The 25,026-nt window shown below is 41.6% G+C and overlaps 1 protein-coding gene across 4 annotated transcripts in view; it reads right to left on the bottom strand.

Moving 5' to 3' along the window:
- LOC110988721 (uncharacterized) overlaps positions 1–25,026 on the bottom strand; it is a 69,868-nt gene that overhangs the window by 14,839 nt on the left and 30,003 nt on the right. For 2 of the 4 annotated variants that reach the window (XM_087140291.1, XM_087140290.1), the window contains exons 3-4: positions 18,126–18,885; positions 6,089–6,380 (exon numbers count right to left, since the gene is read on the bottom strand). In XM_087140291.1, coding sequence (XP_086996417.1) covers positions 6,223–6,380; positions 18,126–18,885 — 918 coding nt within the window. In that variant the 3' untranslated portion in view covers positions 6,089–6,222. Of the gene's footprint in view, positions 1–6,088; positions 6,381–16,854; positions 16,915–18,125; positions 18,886–25,026 lie in introns of those variants that run through there. The other 2 variants (XM_087140292.1, XM_087140294.1) reach the window with 2 other exon arrangements.

Here is a 25,026-nt window from a genome sequence, read left to right as displayed (position 1 = left end):
GAAGGGGCCAGTCTTTGTGTTTTCTTGGTCCATAGCAATGCCATTGTTGGATACCATGTCTCCGAGATAATTTACCCTCTTTCAAGCTTCAGTGTTTTTTTTGGGGGGGGGGATTCCCACTCCTGAAATCTTTGGAAGAAGTCCTTCAAGCAGGAGACCCATAGAATTGCCCTTCACTATACACCATTCAGGCACTGGCGGCTGGCAGCTATTCTTTACATTAGGCCCTTTGAAAATTGCGTTGGTATTATATCTCTCATTATAATTTAAGACTGTCAAAATCCAGAGAAAAGATGAGTGCCAAAAAAAAAAAATTTGCTCTGGATACCATATAGACAATTGTAGGGGACAGGTTGTAAACAACCTTAGTTGTTACTGAAGTTACTAACTCATTTTGAGAAAAATTACTTTGTCTCATTCTTTCAAGGAAACAGCAATTTGTTTATAATTTTGGAGTTGGATCTTGGGTATTTGGGTGTTTTTTTCAGTGACAAAGTCAAACATCACTTCCTTTATAAAATATAGCCAAGACACTCCATCACCAGACATCATCCAGACCGACGCATCACATGCATGTGGTGCTTGTGTGTCCAAAACACAGAGAGGCGGCAGAAAGTGGGCATTAGAAAAAAACACACATTAATCATCTAGAGTTATTTGTTGTCAGTGGACTTTGCCCTTCAGCATGACCATTTTAACAGTCAATTTGTCAACGATCTGTTACACATTTTTTTACTACGGCATAATGGTCGAAGAATCGTTTGCCTGTTACGTCCAGAGTGGATGGCTTAGGTATCGATTGAAGACAGGTCTATGTAGGAGTTCAGTGTCATTATCCTGATGATCAATCTGATCTGATAATATATCTGATAATCAATCTGCGATGTTGAAACGGTTATGTTTGTGAACTAAAATAATGGCCTAAAAAGACATATTTTTGTTGAAGCCAACTGCCTATCCAGTTACCATTGATGATCAGCTAATCTGTAGATCAGCATCAGCTCATCGTCAATGGTAACTCTGTGGATAACTAGCCCAGACCCAGATCCCGAGTACTCGCCATCTGTCGAACTCTCAGACATAACGCGATGATGGAAAACTCAAACTTTGTCATTATTACTGGTTCCCTCAGAAACGTGATTCATCACATAATAACACTTGATACAATACAGTCTGGATGCAGATAAAAATCCTTACATGAAAAGACCAATCCAACAATCCCACACCCCATTAACATGTATCAATATTTTAATATAATTTTCAAAGAACAAGCGGGAATAACTTTCCGATTCAATAATAGACATACTGATTTAACAGAACCCTAGCTAAACAGGATCCTCAAGGATGCATCCTTGTAGAAAGTGTTTCGAACAACAATGGTATTGTGGCTTACATAAATATCTTTAGTGAGGTAATACCTCCGTTGTACCCAACATTTAGGTCACAAAAAGTCTGTCTCTTGGAATTCAATGCCAACAAATATCTAAGTAAACACAAGTAAATCACATCTAATGAAAGAGTTTCAAATAAGTAAATGTTTCCAGTAGTTTTTTAAAATATACTCCCACTACGTTACATAATTAATCTATTCTTGGTGATAAGGGCCTTAAGTGTTTTACCCTATTGGTACAAGAAAGTCCAGTTATACATCGGTATAATCGGTATAATTTCCCCATCAACAACTTTCTTTGAACCTTATGTTGCATTATGCACGACGTCACACAACCAGGAATTGAAACCAATCTCTAGGTTCAAAAATTTCCCGCAATTAAATGCCACGTTTAGGTGGTAAAAACAACTTTCCCCATACATCTAGGAGGTTGAAACATACATGCCCTTAAGATATACCACTAGATTATTTTCACATCAACTTCCCCTATTCATTTATTTGTTTATCATTTATCCTGTTAATTTCCTGTTTGGGGGAGAAACAGAAAAAAATTGCAGTGCTTAAGCAAGTAGAGACATCACACATCATCACCGTAAAATTTTAAAAATGGCTCAAATAAAAAATGGTCATATTTACTCATACTAAGTTTTTGCATGCCCCATGCTATAGAAGGATATTTTGCGAGTGCTAAGCTCAGAGTATTGGGAAAACATATTCACAATGATGTTGACCGATGTTTGAGCATCCTTTGCATAACTTCCGCCAAGTTCAGCCAATCATTACTCTGGTAATATGAATAATGCATATTCTGACATTATTACTATAGTCTGTTGCTGCCCCAGACACAACAAAATATCCAAGACTTTTTTGTGATAATGATTTGTGTAGTGAAAACGCCCTGTAACACAGTGTGCGCACAATGGTTCGTGTTGCAGAAGAAATAACTGAAAGGTCATAGAACCAAGATTAGGGAAACCAACGCCAGCACAGCCAGAATGGGGCGATTAGTAATATCCGGAATTGTTCGCATCTTGGAGAGGACCAGTATTATCAGTGAGATATGTGGGAAGGCGTACACTAGTGGGGCAGCCCAGTTGATCTGCAGAGCGTACATGACCCAGCCACGTGGATGCGCTGGTCTGGTCTGGCAAAAGTTGGTTATTGTCTGGTGATGCGAAGAGATCAATTTGATGTGATGTAAGCTCTGTTGTCAAGAAAAGTACTCTGACTATATGCTGGGGTAAAGAGTTCACTCTGTTGAGAGGGTTGTGTGCAAAAAAGCATGCCCACTACCGTAATATCGGGCACCAATATTTGCAAGTTCGTGTGGTCTTTCATCCATTGTAGGATTTCCCACATTAGGACGTATAACTGGGGGAACGTATGCTGCCTTAACGAGCTACATATGCAATCACACGTATGAAACCAAACCACGGTCTAGATCTAGATCACGATCTAGATGCTTAACCAACCATGAAAACTTCATTTTTGAAATTAGGCTCCTATAACATTAGGGCTTTATTTTCCTTTAAAAAACTTCCCTGCCCACAATCTCCACCCAGATTTGAACCCACACCCCATGCATCACAAACCAAGATGCTGTAACCGCTTGACTACCGCAATTCACACAGGTTGACGGTATTTTTACTGTTGATATACCGATGAACGTACGGCTGCAACACAAGGCTAATACACATTGGGTATGCGCAATACAAACACAACCACTGTGGTTTAGCTTCATACGTATGGTTGCATATATATCTCACCTTAACCACTTGCTCCTGGGGGACCCACTTTCGAGCACATAGGCTTTACACACCGAGCCAGAAGAGCTTGAAACTGGGACAAAAGAACTGGGCTTGGAACAAAAGACCGTGCTTGGCACAAAAGGCTGAGCTGCTGGGCATTACTGACATTTTTTCACTCTCAATAGTGGAGATAATCCAGCCTCGTTTTGAAACAGTATACCACAGTTAGGAGCATTTAGAGCAAGCGGATTACTACTGGGGACAAAAGCGCTCCACCACCGCAGCAATGAGCCCCACAGCATGCTAATCTGGCCCCTACTTAAAAGAGGTCAGCAGAACACTGTGCCAGGTTTGTTAACAAAAGAAAGTTATATAACACTGCACAATCTGGGCTGTATTTACAAGGCTGCAGGCCTGGCTGAAATATTCAGGAGTCAATGAAGGTTACCTGTCAGCTTAGAGTAGCCACCAGAGTCATTCGTGTGGGTAAAAATGTCCATTAAATGAAATGATGAATTTTTGAAGAATTTTGAAAACTGAAAATCTTGAAAATGAAAAAGCACCCGGCAGCAAGTGGTTTATAATGGTTGATGTAGACCGCTGCTGTTGAATAGTCTGAGGTATATGAGGAAATGACGCTGGGCATTGAAAACTGCTTGAAGTTCTAAAACGTTGATGTGATTTTCCTGGAAATGGGTATCCTAGTTCCATGAAACATGCTATTGGGGAATAAAGGCCCCAATCTGAGTGTTGATGTGTCGTTCCATTATTACTATCTCGGGCTTTGCCCGTGAGAATGGGAGTCCAGCATTTACATGATTTTCCATCAGCTTCCACAGCAGATGTTGGCAAATTTTCTCTGATATTCAGACTGGCAGATGGATGGTGTCTGTCTTGGGATGGTATTGGGAAAGCAGGTGGAGTTGCAGCTGTCTCGTGCGTAGCCTTCACCATGGTACACCATGCTGACCATCAGTGAGACGAGACAGAGCCAGGCAAGGGCTGGGGACATTTGAGAGGACTGGAAATGAGACACATACTTCCATAGATTGGTGACTTGTTCGGCTGTCATTTGACACAATAGCCTCGTCTCGGGACCAGCTGACTATCAGTCAGTAATCTAGTTACTTGAAGATCATGACGTCCAGCTGTCATAGATGGGGCAGCGACAGTTTTCGCAAACCTGGTGAAAACTCTGGGTGAAGGTAGACCAAAAGGAAGTGCTCGGAAGTCTTCCCTGTGTTTATAAAGCAAAGGCACCTATGGTCCAGTTTGTGAATTCACATAGACTGATCAACGAGGCCCAGGGAGGGACAGGCAAAGAGCATGCATATAGAATTCAGTAGGATTAAATGGTGTGAAAAAAATCAACTTGTGATATATCAAGGATCGCTACTGGCTTCTGTGGACATTAAATGATGATGTTGCACAAAATGGCTTCATGTCCTTGTCGTACCGGAAAAGGCGAAAGCAGGTCTCACACGGAGTGTTACCACTGAGGGAATCAATGTTTTACCCTCATCTGAAGATGTAACGGGCCGATTGGACAGGGGGTAAGGCTGTGCCATGGTTCGATCTGTGAATGCTCCCATGAGTACCAATCTGCTCCGGCAGGGTGTGTTTGACAAGGAGGGTATATTGTCCGGTGTCAGAGGTGTTCGATGAAGAAGAAGAGCACTTGCCATCATTATGTCTTTCAGGAATGGGCGATCCGGTGGCTGAAGCGGGGGATGTGGGCGATCCGGTGGCTGAAGTGGTGGATGAGGTCACAGGTGGATTGCCGGAGAAGCATTTTTGGTCTTGGCCAAACTAAACCATACCAGGTTGAAGGTCTGGTAGAGGCATGGTCAGATGTCCTGCTGGGGATCGGGACAGGCTGTGGTGGTCTAAAGCCTCTGTGGTGAAGCTGTTCGTTGGGCACTGCGCCACCTGGTGAAGTCTTTGGTGTGTCAGGGTACCATGGCACGACAATGTGTCAGGTGGGGTGCACCTGGCAGAGCATGGGGAGCATGCTCTGGTGTCTTCGGCGTAGGGGGAGTGGAAGTACACTCCTTTTTTTCCTTACCCATACAGCATGGCATCCCGTGGGTTCTTCTGGGCCATGGCAGTTGATGGGCATAGCGTTTTCCCAGAGATGATGGGACAAGTAATGGAAACATCATAAGCATGGAGATGTCAGGTGAAGCATGCTCTCGGGAGACCCGGCTGACTTGGTAGTTTGGCAAAAGCCCAGGGAGACAGAGGTCCAAGTCAGATCCTATAGCGAGTGCCTTTGGTGTGTAAAGGGCAAAACCTATTATTAAATATGTTATGACGGAAATGACATATTTGGAAGTGCATAAGAATGGTAAGCGAATAATGGGTAAATTAATTATTTAAGATTTCAAAACTACAACAATCAATGTGCCATCAAAGTGAAAAGTAACATAACTTGTTACTGTTTCTTCATTGGTGTTTGAGGGAAATGTTTTAAGACACATGGGGTATTCAAGCTCTGTAACAACTACTGTATGTATAATGCTATGTGCTCTCCCCAGCTCATCATAAATATTGTCAGAGCCTGAAACATTTGGATCTTGTTTATCATCTGTAGTCCACCCTATACCTTCACTTTCTGTCATCACAGTTGGCCCTTAAAATTAAGGTACATTTTGTGATTTAGTCTTCATGGTACGGCTTAAGATTCCTTTCTTCCGACAATGCTTATATTACCCTCTCTCCTGGTTTTTGACATGGAATGCTTTTATGCTGGAACAATCTTACGAGCTGTTCAACGAGTGATTATTAGATGACTCAACACAACATGAATCAGAAACTTTGTTTTCTTCCAGAGATATAAGATGCACGTTAGTTGAAGGCCCAAAAGTTTAATCAAAGAACAAATTATGTATAGAAGCCACTGACTTTAATATATGCGGTCCTGGTTTTACAAATGACCTCACTGACAAACATTCATCCTGCCTTTATCTGTTGAATCTAAAGGAGTGGTGCTATGTTTGCTTGGTGATGAATATCTGTAAAACAAATCATTGCAGGAGCTCCCTGTCATGTTGTTTGCTGTAAGTGGTGACACCAGAGAAGATATCACTTGGTGATTTTGAAATTCCTCTTTGTGCTCAATTGGTTTATTTCCAAGTCAAATGGAGGCAACTTGATATTATAGATGCCAATTATGCTGCTGGACAATTCCTGAGCTGGCAAGTCTGACTGTCTTGAGTTGCAGTTCGTTGACACAATATCACCTGGGAAATAAACAAAAAAGTTATAAAAAAACATGTTATTTACTTATTTTACTCCTGTTGGACTACTCTGCAGTCCAGAGGAATGTTTATTATGCTTACCTGAATGCAGAATGTTATACTCACTGCAGGAACTATTTCATGCTTGTAAATTTCAATGAATTGGAAACATTTCTGGTTCATTTATATTTTGTATATGATTTATACAGTTTGAAACTTGAGACAAGCCAATTTTGGGGTTTGAGTAATATGCACTTGACTTATATTCAACCTCAATGAAGATTCTTCATTCCCATGAAAATGCACGATTAAAATAAGTACAAATCATACACACACATAACAAAGAGACAGAAATCAAAGATTTGAAATACACATTTTACAGCACACAAACAATCACTGCATTCAGCCCAGTAGTATACATGATGGGGGTTCTCGTGCAGCCCTCATAATTTGAACTGCCATCGAGCTCAAACATATACACTGTACATAAAATAAGTTAGGGCAAGCCATTGGGAGGTCGTCTACACATAGAGAAAGCACAATTTTGCTTGTTAGATGGGACCTGCCCCACCCACTGGCGGGACCAAAACCCACATGCTGCCAATTCTTGAGAGCACATACATTGGACATTAATGCATCTACTGCGCTGTCTTATACAGGATGGGGTCCTGGCACAGCTCTCACAGTTTGAACCCCCCATTGAACTTATACCAGTAGTGTAGTATGTCCAAAAAATATATCATAAGGTTAAGTACTGCTTACACTCCAGTAAAATGTGAGCATCGTACCCTGGGTATAAGCCAGCAACAAACCTTTTTATAGACGCTCATGTATAAATGCCGTTAATAGAGTGAGCAAAACTTTGTGCCCCCTCCCTTCTTATCCTGGCAGAGAACTCGGGTTTAACCAACTTGGCTCTACTAAATTTCTCCAGCTGAACGTATCCATGGCCATAGTATACTTATTAAAGATGAAAGGTCCAAAACAAGTGTGCCTTGTTGATGATCGGGCTAGAAGATCCACTGTCATAAGAAATGAATTGACGAGCACTGTGCTGTTCACCTCAATCAACTCAGAGAAGGCACAGCTAAGCCTTATGCCTGCCATGGAAAGGAAAGAAACACAATAACAAACTCGACTGTGTATAGGTTGTAGTTAAGACCGGTGAAGCATGAGCTCAATGACACCGAAAAAACAGGCCTCAGAGAAAATTTTTGACTGTTAATACAGCTCAGGGGGTTGAAATTTTCATTTAAAGACTGACCTCAGCTCAGTTATATACATGGCTACAATGGATGCTAGCAGATATACCTGACAACCAATCAACTCTCCATAATTTGGTTCAGAACATCATGGATAAGCCTATCCCTGCGGAAATAAGACAACACCTGCTGAAGCCCTTACTCTCCAGGAAATATCTACCTTCCACGAAACCTCGTAAAGCTTAGGAGAAGATAAGGAAGGCCACTGTAGAAGCGTTTGACCCTCATCCTGTCTCGAAAATTTTTTTTCCCATGGGTGATTGGACATTTCCCACAGGGTTGGCAGATAATGAAATTTACACTCTCAACGGCGTTAAGTTTCAGCTCGCCCTCAAGGTCGCTCTTCAAAAGGCAGTCCTGATGGCGCTGAAGAGTACACTGTCCTACAGCAACATGAGATTAATCAGACACTAGAAGAGGCCTTCCCCACATACTGGAGCTGCTCAAAAAATGGACACAGAGAGGCTCTAGATGGGTGGTTGGTAGAGTGGAAACTCTATGGCAGGACATCACCAGATATCAGCCAAAGAGAGGAGTCTCCTGCATCTCACAGCCAGCAGCTGTGAGGAATTAAAAGCAGCAGTGAAGGTAAACAAAATAAGGATGACCACCCTCTCAGATGCGCTATTTGGTCTGCCCTGTCCACATAGCAAAGACTCTCGGAGGGACACCAAGTACCTAACAGATGATGCCCTTTAACTTCGAGGGGATTTATGCCCCGCACCCACCTTCCAGGTGCACAAGGTCGAGAGACAAAACCTGGGGAGTGCTGTGTGTTCCTTTAAACAGAAAGGATAGCCTCCTCATAGAAATTCAGACAGACGATGTTTACAAGGATATGGCCAAACATGGGCATCTCTATGACACATCTGATAATCCAAGGGACAACCCTGTACAGAACACAGCGAAGAAGGTGCTGGGCAAGATGAAGGATATGTGCTCTGAGTGCCCCATTGCCACATATGTTGGTCTGCGGCCCAAAATATACTCTATTCTTGAGGCAGCTGGCAAGAATATCAAGAAAGCCAAGGGTGTGAATGAAAATCATGAAGAAGCACATCTGCCAAGAGCAATACACAGTGGCCCTCTTCTGCAAAAAGACCTTTCGCCATGGCATAGATGTGCTGCGGTCTGAGCATCACCGCATCTATGGACAGCCCCTAAACAAGATCTTGCTGTCAGCCTTTGATAGCATGCAGTGGATCGCCAAAAATGATGTGGGCACCCTGGCCTAAAGCCATGGATTCATACATCGACGAACTCCTAACGTTATAGAATACCATCAGGAAGCAGCTGAGTGTCAGGAGGCACCTTATAAGGTGTTCCTCGTGGACAAAGCATTGCAAATAGTACAGCATAGGGTCTCCAGGCTTAGTAACAAAGTGTCCAACCCACAGTCAGTGCGCAACAACTCACCAGGTTGGTAGAAGTACTGAACACCAACACTGGAAGGGAGTTTCTGCTCCTTGAGACCAACAGATCTCCAAAAGACCACAGAAGAGGACTTTTGTGGCATCAATTTAGCCTTGATGGAATCCTTAGGCTTTTTGCCGAGTCAATCTGGTAACCTCAGTGCCAGGACAGCTGCAGGAAGCCATGCTACCCACTCACTTGACGTCTAATCATTTGAACGCTGCATCTCTACAGCGTACCCATGCCCAAACAGTCTTATTGCCAGAGTTTGACTGAATCCTTCCACAATGCCCTTTGACATCATGGTTTTTTCATGGTGTGGGACATGGAACCCATAAACTCGTGACCAGGGTCAACCTGTAGCAGCTTTGGCTGTAGGACCACCAACCAGAGCACAACTCTATAGTCTTCTGACACTGACAGATGCCTACTACATTCTTCAGAACATGGCAACAACCATCCCAACTGGATCACAAGACTAGGAAAGACAATGCAAGGTATAAAAGGACAATACCTGACAGAATCAACATACGATGGACTGGATCAAAATAAACACAATGACTATGACAACCAGAACCAGGACTAGGGTAATTACAACATTAGGACAAAGGCTAAAGTAATAATGGAAACTACATGTACTGTAAAATGACATCTCCACAATTTATGATCAAATGAGTGTTGACAGATTTTAAAATGCCAATCAAGATGAAGTTAAAAAGATTTAGTTAAAATTTTAAAATCAGATCAATGAGGTAGGGAGCTGTTCGACTAGTTCTGCAAATGAAGCTGGGGAATGTTGGAATTGCATAATACTTCGTCCTTATTGGGTCGCAAAGGAATGATATTTAGAGCATGCTATCAGGTCTGTGAAAAATTTAAGACACAGCTGAGCTTGTCCGTCACTCAAAGTGGGCATACCTAAGACCTCTAAGGCACACCATCAATGATTATAATCAGAACCTAATACATGTATCAGTTTGATAGCACATTTCTGTACACTTGCCAGAAGGTTTAAATGCTGTCTAGTTAACCCACCCTTCCAGATTGGTACAGAATACTCTACAAGCGATAATAAATACTCCTTGTAAGTTACAGGAAGATCCTCTATCGGTAACCCATGGCCGTTAAGCACACAGATTATGTGTAAGTGTCCATTCACTAGTTGTTATATTGAATTGATATTTGTCCCATTTGAGGTCTTTCTGTATGTGTATATCCAGTAGTTTTACTGATTCTGACCGGTGGAGCCGCTGACCATAGATATCAAGGACTGCTGGCAATGGGGTTCCTCGTGAAATTAATTCCATCATTCTACATTTCACAGGATTGAGCTTCGTGTTGTTTGTTTAGACCACTGAACAAGGGAATTAAGGGACTTTTGTATCTTTGAAACTCTGTGTGAGGACCACGTGTTGACTATGGTTAGATCATCCATGTATTTTTAGTAATGTGTGGAGCAATGGGAATTTTTAAAACCATCACTGACTACTGTTAGAAATACGATTGGCCCAAGATGTGTTCCCTGCGGAACACCAGCATATATGTTGATTTGGTCAGACTTGACTCCTCTACAGCACACACACTGCTGTTGCTTGCTAAGAAAATCAAAGATCCATTGGACCAGAGTGGGTTCAACTTCAAGGTTAAGTAACTTTATCATAGCAATATTATACTCGATGTGGTCAAATGCCTTGCTGAAGTTTGTTAAGATTAGCACGTCTTAGGTTTGTCTGCATGTTAGAACAATTTATACAGCAAGTCAAATAAGAAAGTGTGTAGTACAAAACCCATTGCAATTTCCAAACTGATGTTGGTCTACATTGGGTGTCATGTCCTCTAGGATCCATCTAGCAACAAATCCTTCAAGAATTGTGGCAAATGATGTGTAAGAGTGATTGGCCTTATCTTGTCAGCAGAAGGTGGGGATGATTTGGGAATTGGAACACTTGATATGAAGTCAGTCAGATCAATAACAGTACCAATGTGTGGCTATTTAAAAACATGTGAAAAGCCTGTTAAGAAAAAAAAAAGTGAATTTAATCTCATATCATGTGACCCGTTATGACGTTATGATGTCCAAGTTCTTATAGGACCATCCTTCAATAATTACCTAAGGTCTACTAAGTATAAAGTAAATCAGATTGATAAACTAAAAAATGTGCCTTGAAATCTGAGTAAATGGTCAATATGGACAATTTGCAAATTGATATTAAAAATCAATCATCAATCCTGGTATGTGAAAATAATTAAAGAGAATTTTTCTTATCTTGTAGCGATAATTTATAAAAGATTTTGAAGTAAACATACAAGCAGAATGTCCTAATGACATGGTAAGTTAAAAACAATCTTGTAGTACATGTATAATACAAGTGAACATTGTGTTTATCACAATAAGAGCACAGATTGGGCTTTTTCACAATTTTAATCAATTTTTTGTCTTTTGGCGTTCCACATAAAGTTATCTAGTTTCAGCTCCACAATCTAATGCCTATGCAATATGAACTGCTTGTATTGTATAGATATTGCATGTCAATGCACATAGAAGCCATGCATAGTGCGCGAATGGAATTTTCGAGTACACAAGAATGGTAAACTTTTTTATGTAAACTTCACTTGTGTGCACTTCATTTGTGTAAACAAGCAGACCAGTTATGTACTTTACTTAATTGAATCCAATGTTTAAACTATCATCTAATGGACAATGTCAAATTTCAAGATGTGACTGCAAGTCACAGAGTTCTCAGGTTTCAACTGGACAACCTCAATGTAATTTGTACAAAGTGTGATAACATAGGCAGAATTAATTGACTTCTGAATCATGACTGCAGAGTTCAGCAAGTGAGACAACCAACAGAATTTTCATTCCAGTGGAGAGATAGCCCAACATCTGAATCAGCAAAAAAGCAGCAAAATCTAAATCCCACTGATGCAGCCCATTTACTGAAATGTCTGACTGAGACACACAAATCAGGTGACGCTATCCACACCGAAATCGGAGAGGCCACTGACAAGTGGGTATGGCACAAACTTCAAAATGCTAAGCCAGGAGAGCCCACACCCATAAGAACTGGAGGTTGAGTAAGTTATTCTTTTGTTATTTTCCCTAACATGTAAAACTAGAATGACAAAAATAAACTAGCAAATATAAACTAACACAAATGTTCAGTTAATTATTATTTTGATAATAAGCTTATTTTATTCAAATTCTTTTAGTTCATTTCACAGGATTTTAAATTACATACACCACTTCTTATCAAATAAAATAATCTTTGGTAACAGGATGAATAGAAAAATAAATAATTTATTGCACTGGTGGATGAAAAGGAGCTACTAAGGCGGGGTGGTTTGATTATAAGCACCTCCCCCTCCTAATAAAGAAATATACTTTCTGACATGGATCCAGGAGATATTAGGTTTTTGCCATTTAATCTCTAGTCATATTTCTGTAAAGTGCAAACTATGCAGTTATTTATGTAATGCATCACCTTTTTTGCTCTAGCCTGCTCATATTCAAAAGGTAGTACACAAATCAAAGTCTAGTGTCGATATTTCAACCTCATATAAGTAGGGATGTGATTGAAGGATTGTGAAAAAAAATGAAACTGCAAGCGCGAAGCGCAAAGGGCGAAGCCATTAGGGCGTAGGGTCCGGGGCCTGCTTAAGGCCCCGGAAAGAAAATTTTAAAGTCTAGATGCTCTCTGGTGCATTCTAAGCCTATCTGGGGCATGTTTTAAGCAAAAATATCTTTAAATTACTGCCCCTTATGAAGTTAACTTTGTATTGTAATGTTAGCAACTGTTGACAAATCGAACATTACTATTTCTAATTTCATTTCGTTTAAGGATCTCAGTCCACTCTTAAGAAAAATGTGAACTTTCTAAGTTGTTTTTGCACATAAGTTCCACTAAAACAAAACAGAACTTAAAATAACTAATACTCCACAGATTATGGTTTAATTTTTTTTTTAATACGGTTTGTCTTTGAGGGAATAACAATGAAATATACACAGTGAGCGTTCTAAAAACATGACACAAAAAACTGCCTTCATGTTTTCGGGCATTTTTCTTAAGTGTATTATATAAAAACCGCCAACTTCTTTTTGTCTGAAGATTTCCAGACACTTGAAATGACATGGGGATCAATGGAAAATATCAGGATCTTATGAATGCTGAAAACTTGACACTATTCTTCCGAAACCCTTTTGAAAATTGTTTGCAGTGATCTTTCACGAAATTATAGTGGTTACCTGTATACATACAAGTAAATCGACTTCCCGTTGATTGCAGTTTTTTAGATAATCTTGTTACGAGTACTTTGATGAAGCTCTTCATACTGTTCTGTGGCCTAGTCATCCTGCTTGCATTTCCATCAATGTAACCAGGGACATCTAACATGAATGAAGACTCCTCTCGAGTGTTGATGAACATCTGTATCATCGCAAAAGGAAAACGTTTATTACAGGTGCCCCAGTTCATGTGTTGATGCATGGAAAACTGATATCAGAACTCAGACACAATAATACAACATACATGTTTTCAATGGCCCACATGTAGCAACCTTGGGTTCTCACTCAATGGGATCGTGGGGATCTGAATGTTTAAGTAGGGGATCGGGCAAGTGGATGTTGATGAGGGTTCTGTTCATGATGGCGTTACATGGATGCCCCCCCACACACACCCACGTACACTCCCACACATGCACAAACTTTGCTTCATGACTACATTAATCAGAAAAGGCAATCTGTCTGTATGTCAGTGCAACAGTAGGGTTTTTTGCCATTACCAGTTAATATCCTTGCTTGATTATAAATACAGCAGCTTCCTGTATCATGGGTACCCGCGTCTCTCATATCTACATGTAACTGCAATGATGTTGAATTCCAGTGCTCTGAACTAGCAAGGAAAACAGATTTTTCTCTAGCTTTTTATTCCTGCAGCAACATGAAGGATAGCTATACACACAAAACAAATAAGGAAATTTAAATATTCCATATAACAAGCTTACATCGACATGCAAATAATCGTAGGTCTACATTCAAATTTCATACATTTTTGGATATACCATGAACCCGTCATGACATGGTTTGTCTTCTGGGGGGGCATAGGTGCATGGTGAGGGGACTTTTTAGTCAGTTCAATGCCTGTGTTCAGCATAACTGTAAATATTTCGTAAATTCTGATAACATTTGCCTCTGAATAAAATCCATTACACTAAAATCATCGAATAATGAGCTCAGGAGGGAGTATAATGAATATGCATGCGCAATTTCATCTCTGGATAGTGCTGAACGAGTAGGACGTACATGTACATAATAATTGTCTATGCTGGTCTAAGTAACTTGAACTCAGCAAATCACCTTTTAATCATTTGGACATGGTCAGGCATTACTCAGGACATGTCAGTGCGACTTTAGAGCTAATTGAGTAAGTTCTTTTTCCCCTAACATCACTGTCCTGAGCTACAGAGCATAGCAAGTGCAGACAAGAACTTGAAATTGAGAATGTTTCTTAATGCTATTACCTACCAGAACCAGTTCCAGCACTTTATCCATCCAGCTTCCAAACCCAGCTGCCCGCAGCACTATACCATCCGAGTGCTCATTGGGTACACCCATGCTCATGATCATTGTGATCATGCCTGTTTGGTGTCAACTCCTTCTGCAATTTCTTGCTCTGGTGCATGAAATTGGTTTTAGTTAAGCTTTTGTTTTGATTACCTTGGACTCCTCTGATCGAGCAAAGTCCATTATGCACTCAATTGGTGCAATTTCAGGTCCAGAAGGTCCCAAGAGAGGTCCTGAGAAAACACATGGGTCCGTCAAAAATATCATCCTGATCGAATCCATGTGTTGGGGCGTGACCGCACAAATGGTCAATACGTGCATGGAGGAAATGCTTTAAACTATTGGTTGAGGACTGAAATAAAATCTCTGAGTTCATTTCCCTAGATATTTTGCATGTTTTTTTTCCACAACTTTCTAGCCAAATTATCTAGAAGTCATGCAATAAGACTGTGCAACAACACTTACATCGACCGATCGCACAGGTCAGCTGATTGCACAATGGACATGCATGAGTGCTTAGGCAAATCTGCACTTGTATGTACAAAGTCATTGGGTTTCAGACTGTGTACAAAGTAATGGGAGATATTAAATCTTCAAAATTAAATACTAAATCGTTTCATGCTGTCAAAGTGACATCATTCTTCCAGCACTATCTATACTGGGGGAAAAAATAAAAATGGGGGAAAATAAAAACTCAATAAATCAGGTGATGACATCATCATGATGTCATGCTTCGCGGCACATCTTTGCCAAAGGGTCTTTGCTTGAGGCAACTTTGAAGAATATACAAACTTGCAAAGGGACTAAAATGCTGCGCAGAAAACCCTGCACAAAATGAATGGGGGGTTGGCAGAAGAACAAGGAGGAAAAGAAAAAAAAGAGAAAAAGAAAATTAACAAAAAGAGTAGCTTTTCCACAACTTGCAGAAAGGCCAACAACAGGTTTTTGTCTGCCTGAAGAAAAGGGCATTCCTTCATCACAGAAAGAGAACAAATGAGAGATTCTATACATTTGTCTCTTTTGGCGTTTCATACAATGCAATCTGCTCTCAGCACCACATGCTTGGAAATTTGCCAACTCTTTAGTATGATGCCCCACGCACTTTGTGCTGCCTATGTTACAGGCAGATAATGCACATCCACACATACAGTAGCCAACGCACAGTATATGAATGGAATTTTGGAGTACGCAAATACTGTAAGGGTTACTGTGTTGTCAGCGCTTCATCTGTGTGAAAAAGTACACCAGTTATGCACTTCATGAAGTTGACTCCAATGTTTTAGCTATCATCTAATTGATAATTAACGCTTTTATCTCTGACAGTTGGTTTTTTACTGAATTTTAAAAAATAATAGGACTTTTTATTATAACTTCCAGTCTGACAATGTCATCGGCCCCAAGTTTTACACGCATTATAAACTGGGTCAAGATTATCATCCATATCAATTTTCAGGCAATTCAGACAAACTTCACCACAGACATCTATTCATTATTGATTTTGCAGAATTTTCAACCTGTTGGTAGAGGGCACTTGACAATTGCGTGACATTATCAGTAAATGTTTTGAAGAGTACAATAACCCCAAGAGACACCGTTGAAAATAAGTCAATATCTATTACTACTTCAAACAACAAGCCCACTTCCAGTTTCGACCAGAAGGGTTACATGATTTGACCCACACAAGAAGAAAAAAAATTGACAAAAAGAATGTCTTTTTTGCAAATGTGAAAAAGCTAAAAAAATCTCGACAAAAAGACTGTCTTTTCTGCATCTTGCAGAAAGGCCCCCCTCCCAAAAAAGAAAAAAATTGTCTTTTTTGCAAAATTGCAAAAAAGCAGGGGAAAAAAAGAATGAAAAGAATGTCTTTTTCGCACAATTGCAAAAAAAGCCAAAAAACGCAAGAGAACAATTTTACAGGCATATGTCGGGGGAATCCAAAAGAGAATCAATCAAAAAGGTGTATTTTGAGAAGAAACATGAACAACTCGAGGCTAGGAAGCTGTTGTATGGCTGATGGGGGGTCATTCCACAGTCTGGGGGCTAAGAGAAAGATCTCTCTACAAACATCCTTTGATTCGATCCTAGGCACCATGAGCCGAATAGTGTCTGTTGCTATACACAGACCCAGTCTGTTTGATTTGTAAAGTGACACATCCAGACATCAGCCAAACTTTCACATCTATAAATGAAACACAATGCTGTTTGGGTAACTTTGAAGCTTCATTCCAATCAGACTTACTTTTCTGGAGATATTGGCTTGCATTTTCACATGACCTCAGATGACGTTAGGATGACATCGCTGTTCTCAGACAATTTGGGAAAAAAAATACTTTCTTCAGGACAAATGTCAAAAATACCGTTTAAACATGTACAGCCTTTCTTGCATTTTTCCACTTTTTAAATACCAGGATGAATGAGGGAGTTGAGATGTTGCAATTTTCTCCTACAGCTTAATGATTTATATTAAATTATTGATTGTTACATGGGCCAATGGTTCCTAAATCTACGCTCAATTCACAGGAGAGGGCAAAGCATCATGCATTTGAAATCATCTGAGTGTTATACCTTAGAACCCATCCTTTCCTCTTTGTTGGCAAGGCTGTGGATGTGACTGCTGATAATTTGCATTTCTAGTAAGCATCCCATCTACAGTTCATTCTTCAACATTTTTCTCAACAAGTGGCAGAGGAAAAAACACCAACATTTATGAAGCTAATATAATCCAGATGGTGCAAAGTGCCAATCTGGACCCAAAAAAGACCTCATGTGACACACACACAGTACAAGTATAGTACAAGTTTCACGTACATGTATGTACCAAATTTTGTAATCATGTCACAGACTGGCAAAGGGACTTAGCAATAGTGCAAAGAAAAAAGGAGGAACATGGCAGCACTGCATCTTAGCACTAGAGGACAAACACACTAAATTTGATCAAATTTTAGCGAATGGCAAAAGGCATGAACGGAAATTTGCCAAAGTAGCAACTGTTTGGGTAGGACGAGTGCAGTGGACTACATAATTTCACAGAATGTTCCATTCCGCTTACCACATTCCATTTTTCACTTCTTGAAATGATTCTTACTGATGAACACATTTACTATTGATATTAGATTTCGTCATATGACAGTGAACAATCAAAAGATAAAAAACAAGTTCAAAGTAATGGAGCAAATTCATAATTCCAAGTTACCACGAACAAGCAGAAGAGCTGATGAATCAAGAGTACAGACATGTGCAATGTACACTAACAGACAGATTGCATCTGCTCAGTCACGTGACCCACAATGTTCAGAGGGTATCAAACATCCGAAAACATGGCGTCCTCTCATAGTAAAGTATCTTATAACGGTTATTTAGCAAAAATAAGGCCAACGGTGGACATGCTCAATACTGTACTGACAACTGGCTTTATTTTTGGTAAACAACACTTCTATCACACTTTACTACGGGAGAATGCCATGTTTGTTGATGTAGGTCACAGTCTACTTAAAAGTGATGGAAACTTACCATTTGATGAATGACAGGGCAGTCTTTGCTCATCTACACCTAAACAGCAAAAGTTTATGTGATGCATCCGACTTTCGTACTTTGCAGGAAAATGTTGCATTTTTTTCAACTTCATGAACAGTCTTGCTATGTTATATTGTGCACAATCTTTCTTTGAAAGAGTTTCTTCGGGTCCATACATGTCCTCCTCATATTTCTCCTTTTCCATTTTGCCCTTTGCAAAAGAGCTTTGTACCCTTGAACCTTTAATTTGGTGGTTGTCAATTTCAAATTCACTGTTCTGGCACTTAATTAATCCCACTGATTGATAATTGAGCAATGTTTGCAATGATGCATCCATTGGAGAAACGTTAGCTGATGGATTCGCATCACTTGAGTTAGATACACTGGTTAGTTGCTTTTGGCTTGGTTCCGGTGCATTCTGCCATTGGACTAAATCCTCATGATCACACATTTCTTCCACCAGAGAGCAAAGCTTCATCAATGACTCATCTGAATCCCCCTGTGGGCTTTGTAACTTGTAAACAATCTTTTTTAGAAGTTCTGAAAAGGTGCTGTTCCTTGATTCCCTCTTCAGTAAACATCCGGCCAATTTCAACAGCCCTGATTTTAATTTGGCTTTGTCAGCTTCACAGACTGCAAGCTGTAGACTGTCATCATTCATGTCTATATTTTTGTTGATTAACTGTGTTGCTGCATGGCTTTGGGAGGCTCCTGCACTGTGAGTGGCAACGTCATCATCACTAATACTTTGTTCCACCTGCCCATTAAAGATAAACATACAGAATGATTTAGAATTACCTTGAAGGAGTATATTAATTATTGAAAATTAATAATAGTAAAAGATAATTATGGAAAATGTTTGCAACATAATCTTTAAGTTAACTCTTCATCAACTTTAGAGGACTAGAAGCAGCTTCTCACTAGCAAAAAGATAAAGAGGTCAGGTGTGCTCAGTGTATTCTACATGTTTGTCAATGGTGGTGGTGTTCTTGGTCTTGGTCTTCTTCTTTTATTCAGGCAGATTCAAACATACAACACGCAATATACATACAATAACAATTATACCCAAAATAACATATACAAAGAGGACCAATACAGATTAAAAAAGGAGGCACACATGTAAGCAGTCAAACAGTACAAAAGACTAAAAATGATCAAGCAAGAGACAGACAAGACAGATATACTTAAGAAAAAAACAAGGACTGTGCAGGACTGCCTTGGAGAAAAACGAGTGAAGAGCATCACTTTTGCAAAAAGGCCGTGCCACTCCAACCCTGCACATATCAGACAGACACACACAAACTAAACACAAAACGAGGGACATCACAACAAATCCCACCTACTACATGTAAACACACCACACACACACAAGAGAAAAGACAAGGTGAGGAAGAAAGAGATCATGGAAAAGAAAACAAAGATAATAAAAAGGAGAACTGCAATAATGGTAACTGGTAATAAATAAAAGATGACATCAAAACATAGAGACTGAGCACAGTGACAATAAGGAGGAAAATTACCCCCATGGCACCACCCACCCATTAAAAAGGAAATATTTTGACGCTGACCAACCCACAATAATAATAATAGTTAATAAAAAAATAATAATAAAGTAATTTATAAAGCACAAACAATCACAAAAGAATCTACCTCAAGGCCCTTGTACTAAAAGTAAAACATTCTGTAATATTACAGTAAACATCATTATAGAATTAATACAAACACTAATTATACAATAACAATGCTATTAATACAAACATTAATTCAATTTATAAACAATCAAGTATAATCAAAATAAAAAGGACAGGGTATTAGCAATGCCCGAACAACCCCATATATATCAAACGTTAAGAATAACTGTCTAAATACACTAAAAACTAATCTACAAACTGTGATTTAGTTCCATTGATAAAAAGTAAAAATAAGAACCGAATACATATGAAACTTAACCCATTTGGACCTCAAGACAAAAATATCCATGATCAGATTTAGAGAATATCATTAGTTAAAATACTGACTAAAAAGATGAGTTTTCAACCGACTTTTAAAAACATCAAGTGTCAATAATTCCCTGACATACAAAGGCAGACTGTTCTGGAGATAGGGAGCAACAGCGCCAAATGCTCTGCCACCGTACGAGGAGGTCCTTGGAGGGGGGGAAAGCTCCTGCAGCAGCATACGCAATGCAGACCTCAATTGACAAGTGGGTTGATAATGATGTACCAACTCTTGTAAGTAGGATGGCGCCAGTCCATGCACTGCTTTGAATGTTAGGATGAGGGTTTTGTAGATAATATGCTGAGAGACCGGAAGCCAATGAAGTAATTGCAAGATTGGGGTTATGTGCTCACTCCGTTTGCAACGGCAGACCAATCTGGCTACTGCATTTTGCAGACGTTGCAGCCTCTGTATGTCAATGGTTGGTAGGCCCACGAGCAGGCCATTGCAGCTATCAATTCTCAAGGTGATAAAAGCGTGCACTAATTTCTCAGTTGAGGATTTATTAAGATAGCTTCAAATTGAGCCAATTTTTGTTGATAAATGCCCATCCCACTCGACATACATGTACGTTATCGACATGGGTCCTTAAACGCAGATCACCGTTAAAGACCACACCCAGATTACGTGCCTTGTCACAGAAATCCACGAGTAGATCACCAATCATAACTGGCGGCAAGTTCGCATGGTCGACAAAACGAGAGCTGAAATAAAGGATTTCAGTTTTCTCATCACTGAACTTTGTTGGTGGCAGCCCAAGCCCTGATCTCACTTACACACTCCTCAAGGCAGTGAATGACTCTGGAAGCTTCAGTCGGCTTAAAGATCAGATACACTTGCGTGTCATCAGCATACATGACATGGTTGACGTTATGTCTGGCCATGATGTCACTAATAGGGGCAGTGTAGAAGGTGAACAGAGGGGCATCACATCCATGTGGAACACCTCATGGTATAAGCTGTGGAGCAGATTCAGAGTCACCAATAACCTCAGTTTGGGAACGAGCTGCAAGGTACGATTGAAACCAGTCAAGGACAGACCCAGTCAAACCATAGCGATGCTCCATGCGATCAAGTAAGATGGCATGGTCAATTGTGTCGAATGCAGAGCTAAAATCGAGGAGAATAAGAACTGCCTCTTGATGCTCATCAATGGCGAGAAGAACATAATTCTGAACTCAGAGCAAAGCAGTCTCAGTAGAATGATGAGATCGACACGCGGACTGGGCCTTCACGTAAACATCATTCACTACAAAATAGTCCTTTAACTGTTGCATACAACATCTCTCAAGCAGTTTTGACATAAAGCTAAGGAGCGACACCAGTCGATAGCTTCCAAATTTGTTTCGATCAAGCGTGGCCTTTTTGATCAAAGGAACAACACAAGCAGATTCGAAACTTTGTGGTACAACCCCAGATAACAAGGATAAGTTGACAATCTGAGTTATGTTTGGCAGAAAGACGTCAACGCACTTCTAAAGTAGCGTGGATGAAATAGGATCCAGTTGACAGCTCTTTGCAGGCGAATCCATAATCATAATCATAATAATCCATATATCAAACTTGGCTAATGAGCAGTCACCCAACTCAGTAGGGAGATCAATGATGCCTTGGCTAGCCACGGAGTCTAACTTGTTCCTAATAGCCCAGACTTTGCCCACAAAGAAATCACCAAACTCCTCGGCGAGAGACTGTGAGCACTCGCGATCCGGTAGACATTGGGACCTCACGGGATTTGTTAGCGAATCGACAATTCTAAACAATTCCCTAGTTCCACTAGCTGTGGTAGTTCCTCTTGGATGACTCAAGGTGGCATTTATTTATTTTGAAATGATCCAAATTTATACACTTTGCAATGATCTAATAAGCCAGGGCAAGCAGTACATTACAATTTAAGGTAACCTTTAAGTTTGTACAAAAAGCAGAGACTCATAGGTCAACATGTTGACTATATCGTGGGGATAAGTACTGCAATTCCTGACAAACATGCAGGGAATGGAGTACTTTAATACATCAGTGCAAGCATATAGATGGTGAAACTTTAATCTGGTATTGGCATGTCTGCTGTTAACATTAATTAAACTCAAGAACGATTGATGGAAATTGCACAAACTGCCAAATAGCAATTGTTTAGACACAAATTTGCCAAGCACAGCAATCTGACTGGCCTATCGGAGCCAAGATGGCCCTCTCCACCGGAGGAGCTGCTTGCGCCGGCGGGGCTGCCTGCACCGGCGGGGCCTGTCTGACAGTTCTAATCTGGTTTCCTGTGTGCCGTAGGTTTCTCACGTCAAGTTCCGCACCCGCACAGATATCTCCGTCCTCCAGCGAGTGGTCACATTGTGGGGAACACTTCCTTGACAGGGCGTCAGCATTACCATGTTGGCGACCCGGGCGGTGCTCAATGACAAAGTCGTATATACTCAGCTTCCTCGCCAACTGTCCCTGCGGCTCTCTGACCCCGTGCAGCCACTTCAACGGTCGGTGATCCGTCCGGATTCGGAAACGTGTCCCATACAGATAGTGGTTGTACTTTCGCACAAAGTAGGTAACAGCAAGGAGTTCCCGGCGGGTTACACAGTAGTTGCGCTCACATTTGGTTAGCGTTCTGCTCCCATACGCCACTGTTCGTTCCCTTCTGTCCTGCACTTGGGACAGCACGGCCCCAATGGCAAAGCCGCTTGCGTCTGTGTCCAGAATAAATTCGGCTTCGGCACTTGGGTAAGCCAGTATCGGAGCAGAGGTCAAACAATGCTTCAGTATCTTGAATGCTTGCTGGCACTCACTCGTCCACTTGAATTCTCTGCCCTTCTCCGTCAATCGATGAAGTGGGTGGGCGATTCCAGCGAATCCCTCGATGAATCGTCTGTAGTAAGAGACGAGGCCAAGGAAACTTCTTACGTCAGTAGTTGTCATCGGCTGTGGCCAGTCCCGTACCGCTTTCACCTTTTCCGGGTCTGTGAAAACTCCCTTCGCCGAGACAACATGGCCCAGGAATTCCACCTCTTCCTGGAAAAGGCGACATTTCCTCGTCTTCAGTTTTAGGTTCGCCTCACGGAGTCTCTCAAGTACCAGGCACAGTCTCTGCATGTGTTGCTCGAAGGATCTGCCAAATACAATCACGTCATCGAGGTACAGTACTGCTACCTGCCACTGCAACCCTTCCAACACCCCCTCCATCAGACGCTCAAAAGTCGACGGGGCATTGCAAAGTCCGAAAGGCATTGTTACAAATTAGTACAGCCCTCCACGCCCCGTAGAGAAAGCAGTTTTGGGTCTATCTTCCTCGGTGACTTCCACTTGCCAGTAGCCGGAAGCCAGGTCGAGCGTTGTGAAGTATCGAGATCCGGCAAGCGAGTCCAAATTGTCCTCAATACGCGGCAATGGGTGGGCGTCCTTTTTCATCACATCGCTCAGTTTCCTGTAATCGACGCACACTCTGACCGACCCGTCTTTTTTTCTCACCAGGACAATCGGGGAGCACCAAGGGCTGTCGGACGGCTCAATTATGCCCTGGGAGAGCATTTTTGCAACTTCCCGGTCCGCTACCTCGCGCTGACTCAAGGGGACTCTCCTTGGCCTCTGTCTGATCAGCTGAGCGTCTTCGGTCACAATGTGATGCTTGATGATGCTGGTCCTGCCAATATCGCTGTCTTCTGAGGAAAATACATCACTGTACTTCCACAATAATGACGCCAGTCCCTCTTGCTCGTTCGGTGCCGGCAACTTAGGTCAAACATGCTAGTCAGATGTTCCGGGACCACCAAAACAGCTTGGTCGGCGTCACTGTCTTCCGTAGTCAGGGCTGCATCGGACTTTTCAGCTTGATGTTGAGCTCGAGTCGTCGTCACACTGTCCACCGGATCAAGCGTAGCAGCATCGGTACCTGCCCGAAGTAGCTTAGGCTCAGAGGACAGGTTAAACGACCTCACCGGAACTACGGAATCTTGTACCCCTACCAAAGCGCTGGCGACCAGCAAACTGCGATCTTCAGCATTGTGGTTCTTGTTTTGCAGTACACCCCAGGTGGGCACAATCCCCGGCCTATCGTGTACCACCTGGCATCCAACAATAACTTCAGTTAAAGGTGGCACTATTACGGTTTCTGTTACTCGGACACGGCAGGCTATAGGCTCTCCCGGTTGGGCCTGCATTGGCATCTTATAACTCCCCACCTGCAGACATTTGTCTTCCCAAAGCAATGTACACTTGTGTTCTTGTAGAAAGTCCAGTCCAAGGATCGCTTGGTCACTCATGTCTGTGACCCACATCATGTGGTTCACCTTACATCCTCCTAATCCTATTTGCATTTTGGCCCGTCCCACCACACGCAGCTCACTTCCGTCGGCCTGGCGGAATGTGCGGTCGGGGGGGATGAGAGTCGGTTTCCCTCGCAGCGCTATTCTCTCAAAGAGACGAGTAGATACGAAGCTCTCCGTCGCTCCAGTGTCAAGCAAGAAACTGGTAGTCACACTCTCCAACCTTCGTGTCACATACAGTCCAGCTGCAGTGGAGGACGAAGATTTCAACCCAGCTCCTGGTTTACAAGGCACCGATGCGCCTTTCTCGGTCATTAATTTGACAGAGTTCTCCACCAGAGGAAACGAAAAGTCGGTTGTCGTCCCAACCGTGTTTAGTGGCAAACGAGACTCAGGCGGGGCAGAATTGTTTGGTGTATCAGGCAGCATTGACGGCGTTGCCTCCGCTGGCGGTGCCACCTGCACCGGCAGGGCGACCCATTTCGACGGGGCCTCCATCGCCGGTGAGGTTGCCTTTGCTGGCAGTGCAACCTGCTTCGGAGGGGCGACCCATTTTGGATGAGTCTCCGACGCCGAGGAGGTTGCCTTCACCGCCAATGGTTTGTCAGTTTCGAGCCTGCTGTCGGGTACGGCTGGGCTTT

Source organism: Acanthaster planci, linkage group LG08 (genome assembly GCF_054643075.1).
Source record: "Acanthaster planci isolate LZ-2023a linkage group LG08, COTS_SCS, whole genome shotgun sequence".
In the NCBI taxonomy this organism is placed as follows: domain Eukaryota; kingdom Metazoa; phylum Echinodermata; class Asteroidea; order Valvatida; family Acanthasteridae; genus Acanthaster; species Acanthaster planci.
The sequence above is the reverse complement of the archived record's forward strand: the minus strand, read 5'-3'. Positions and strand labels throughout refer to the sequence as shown.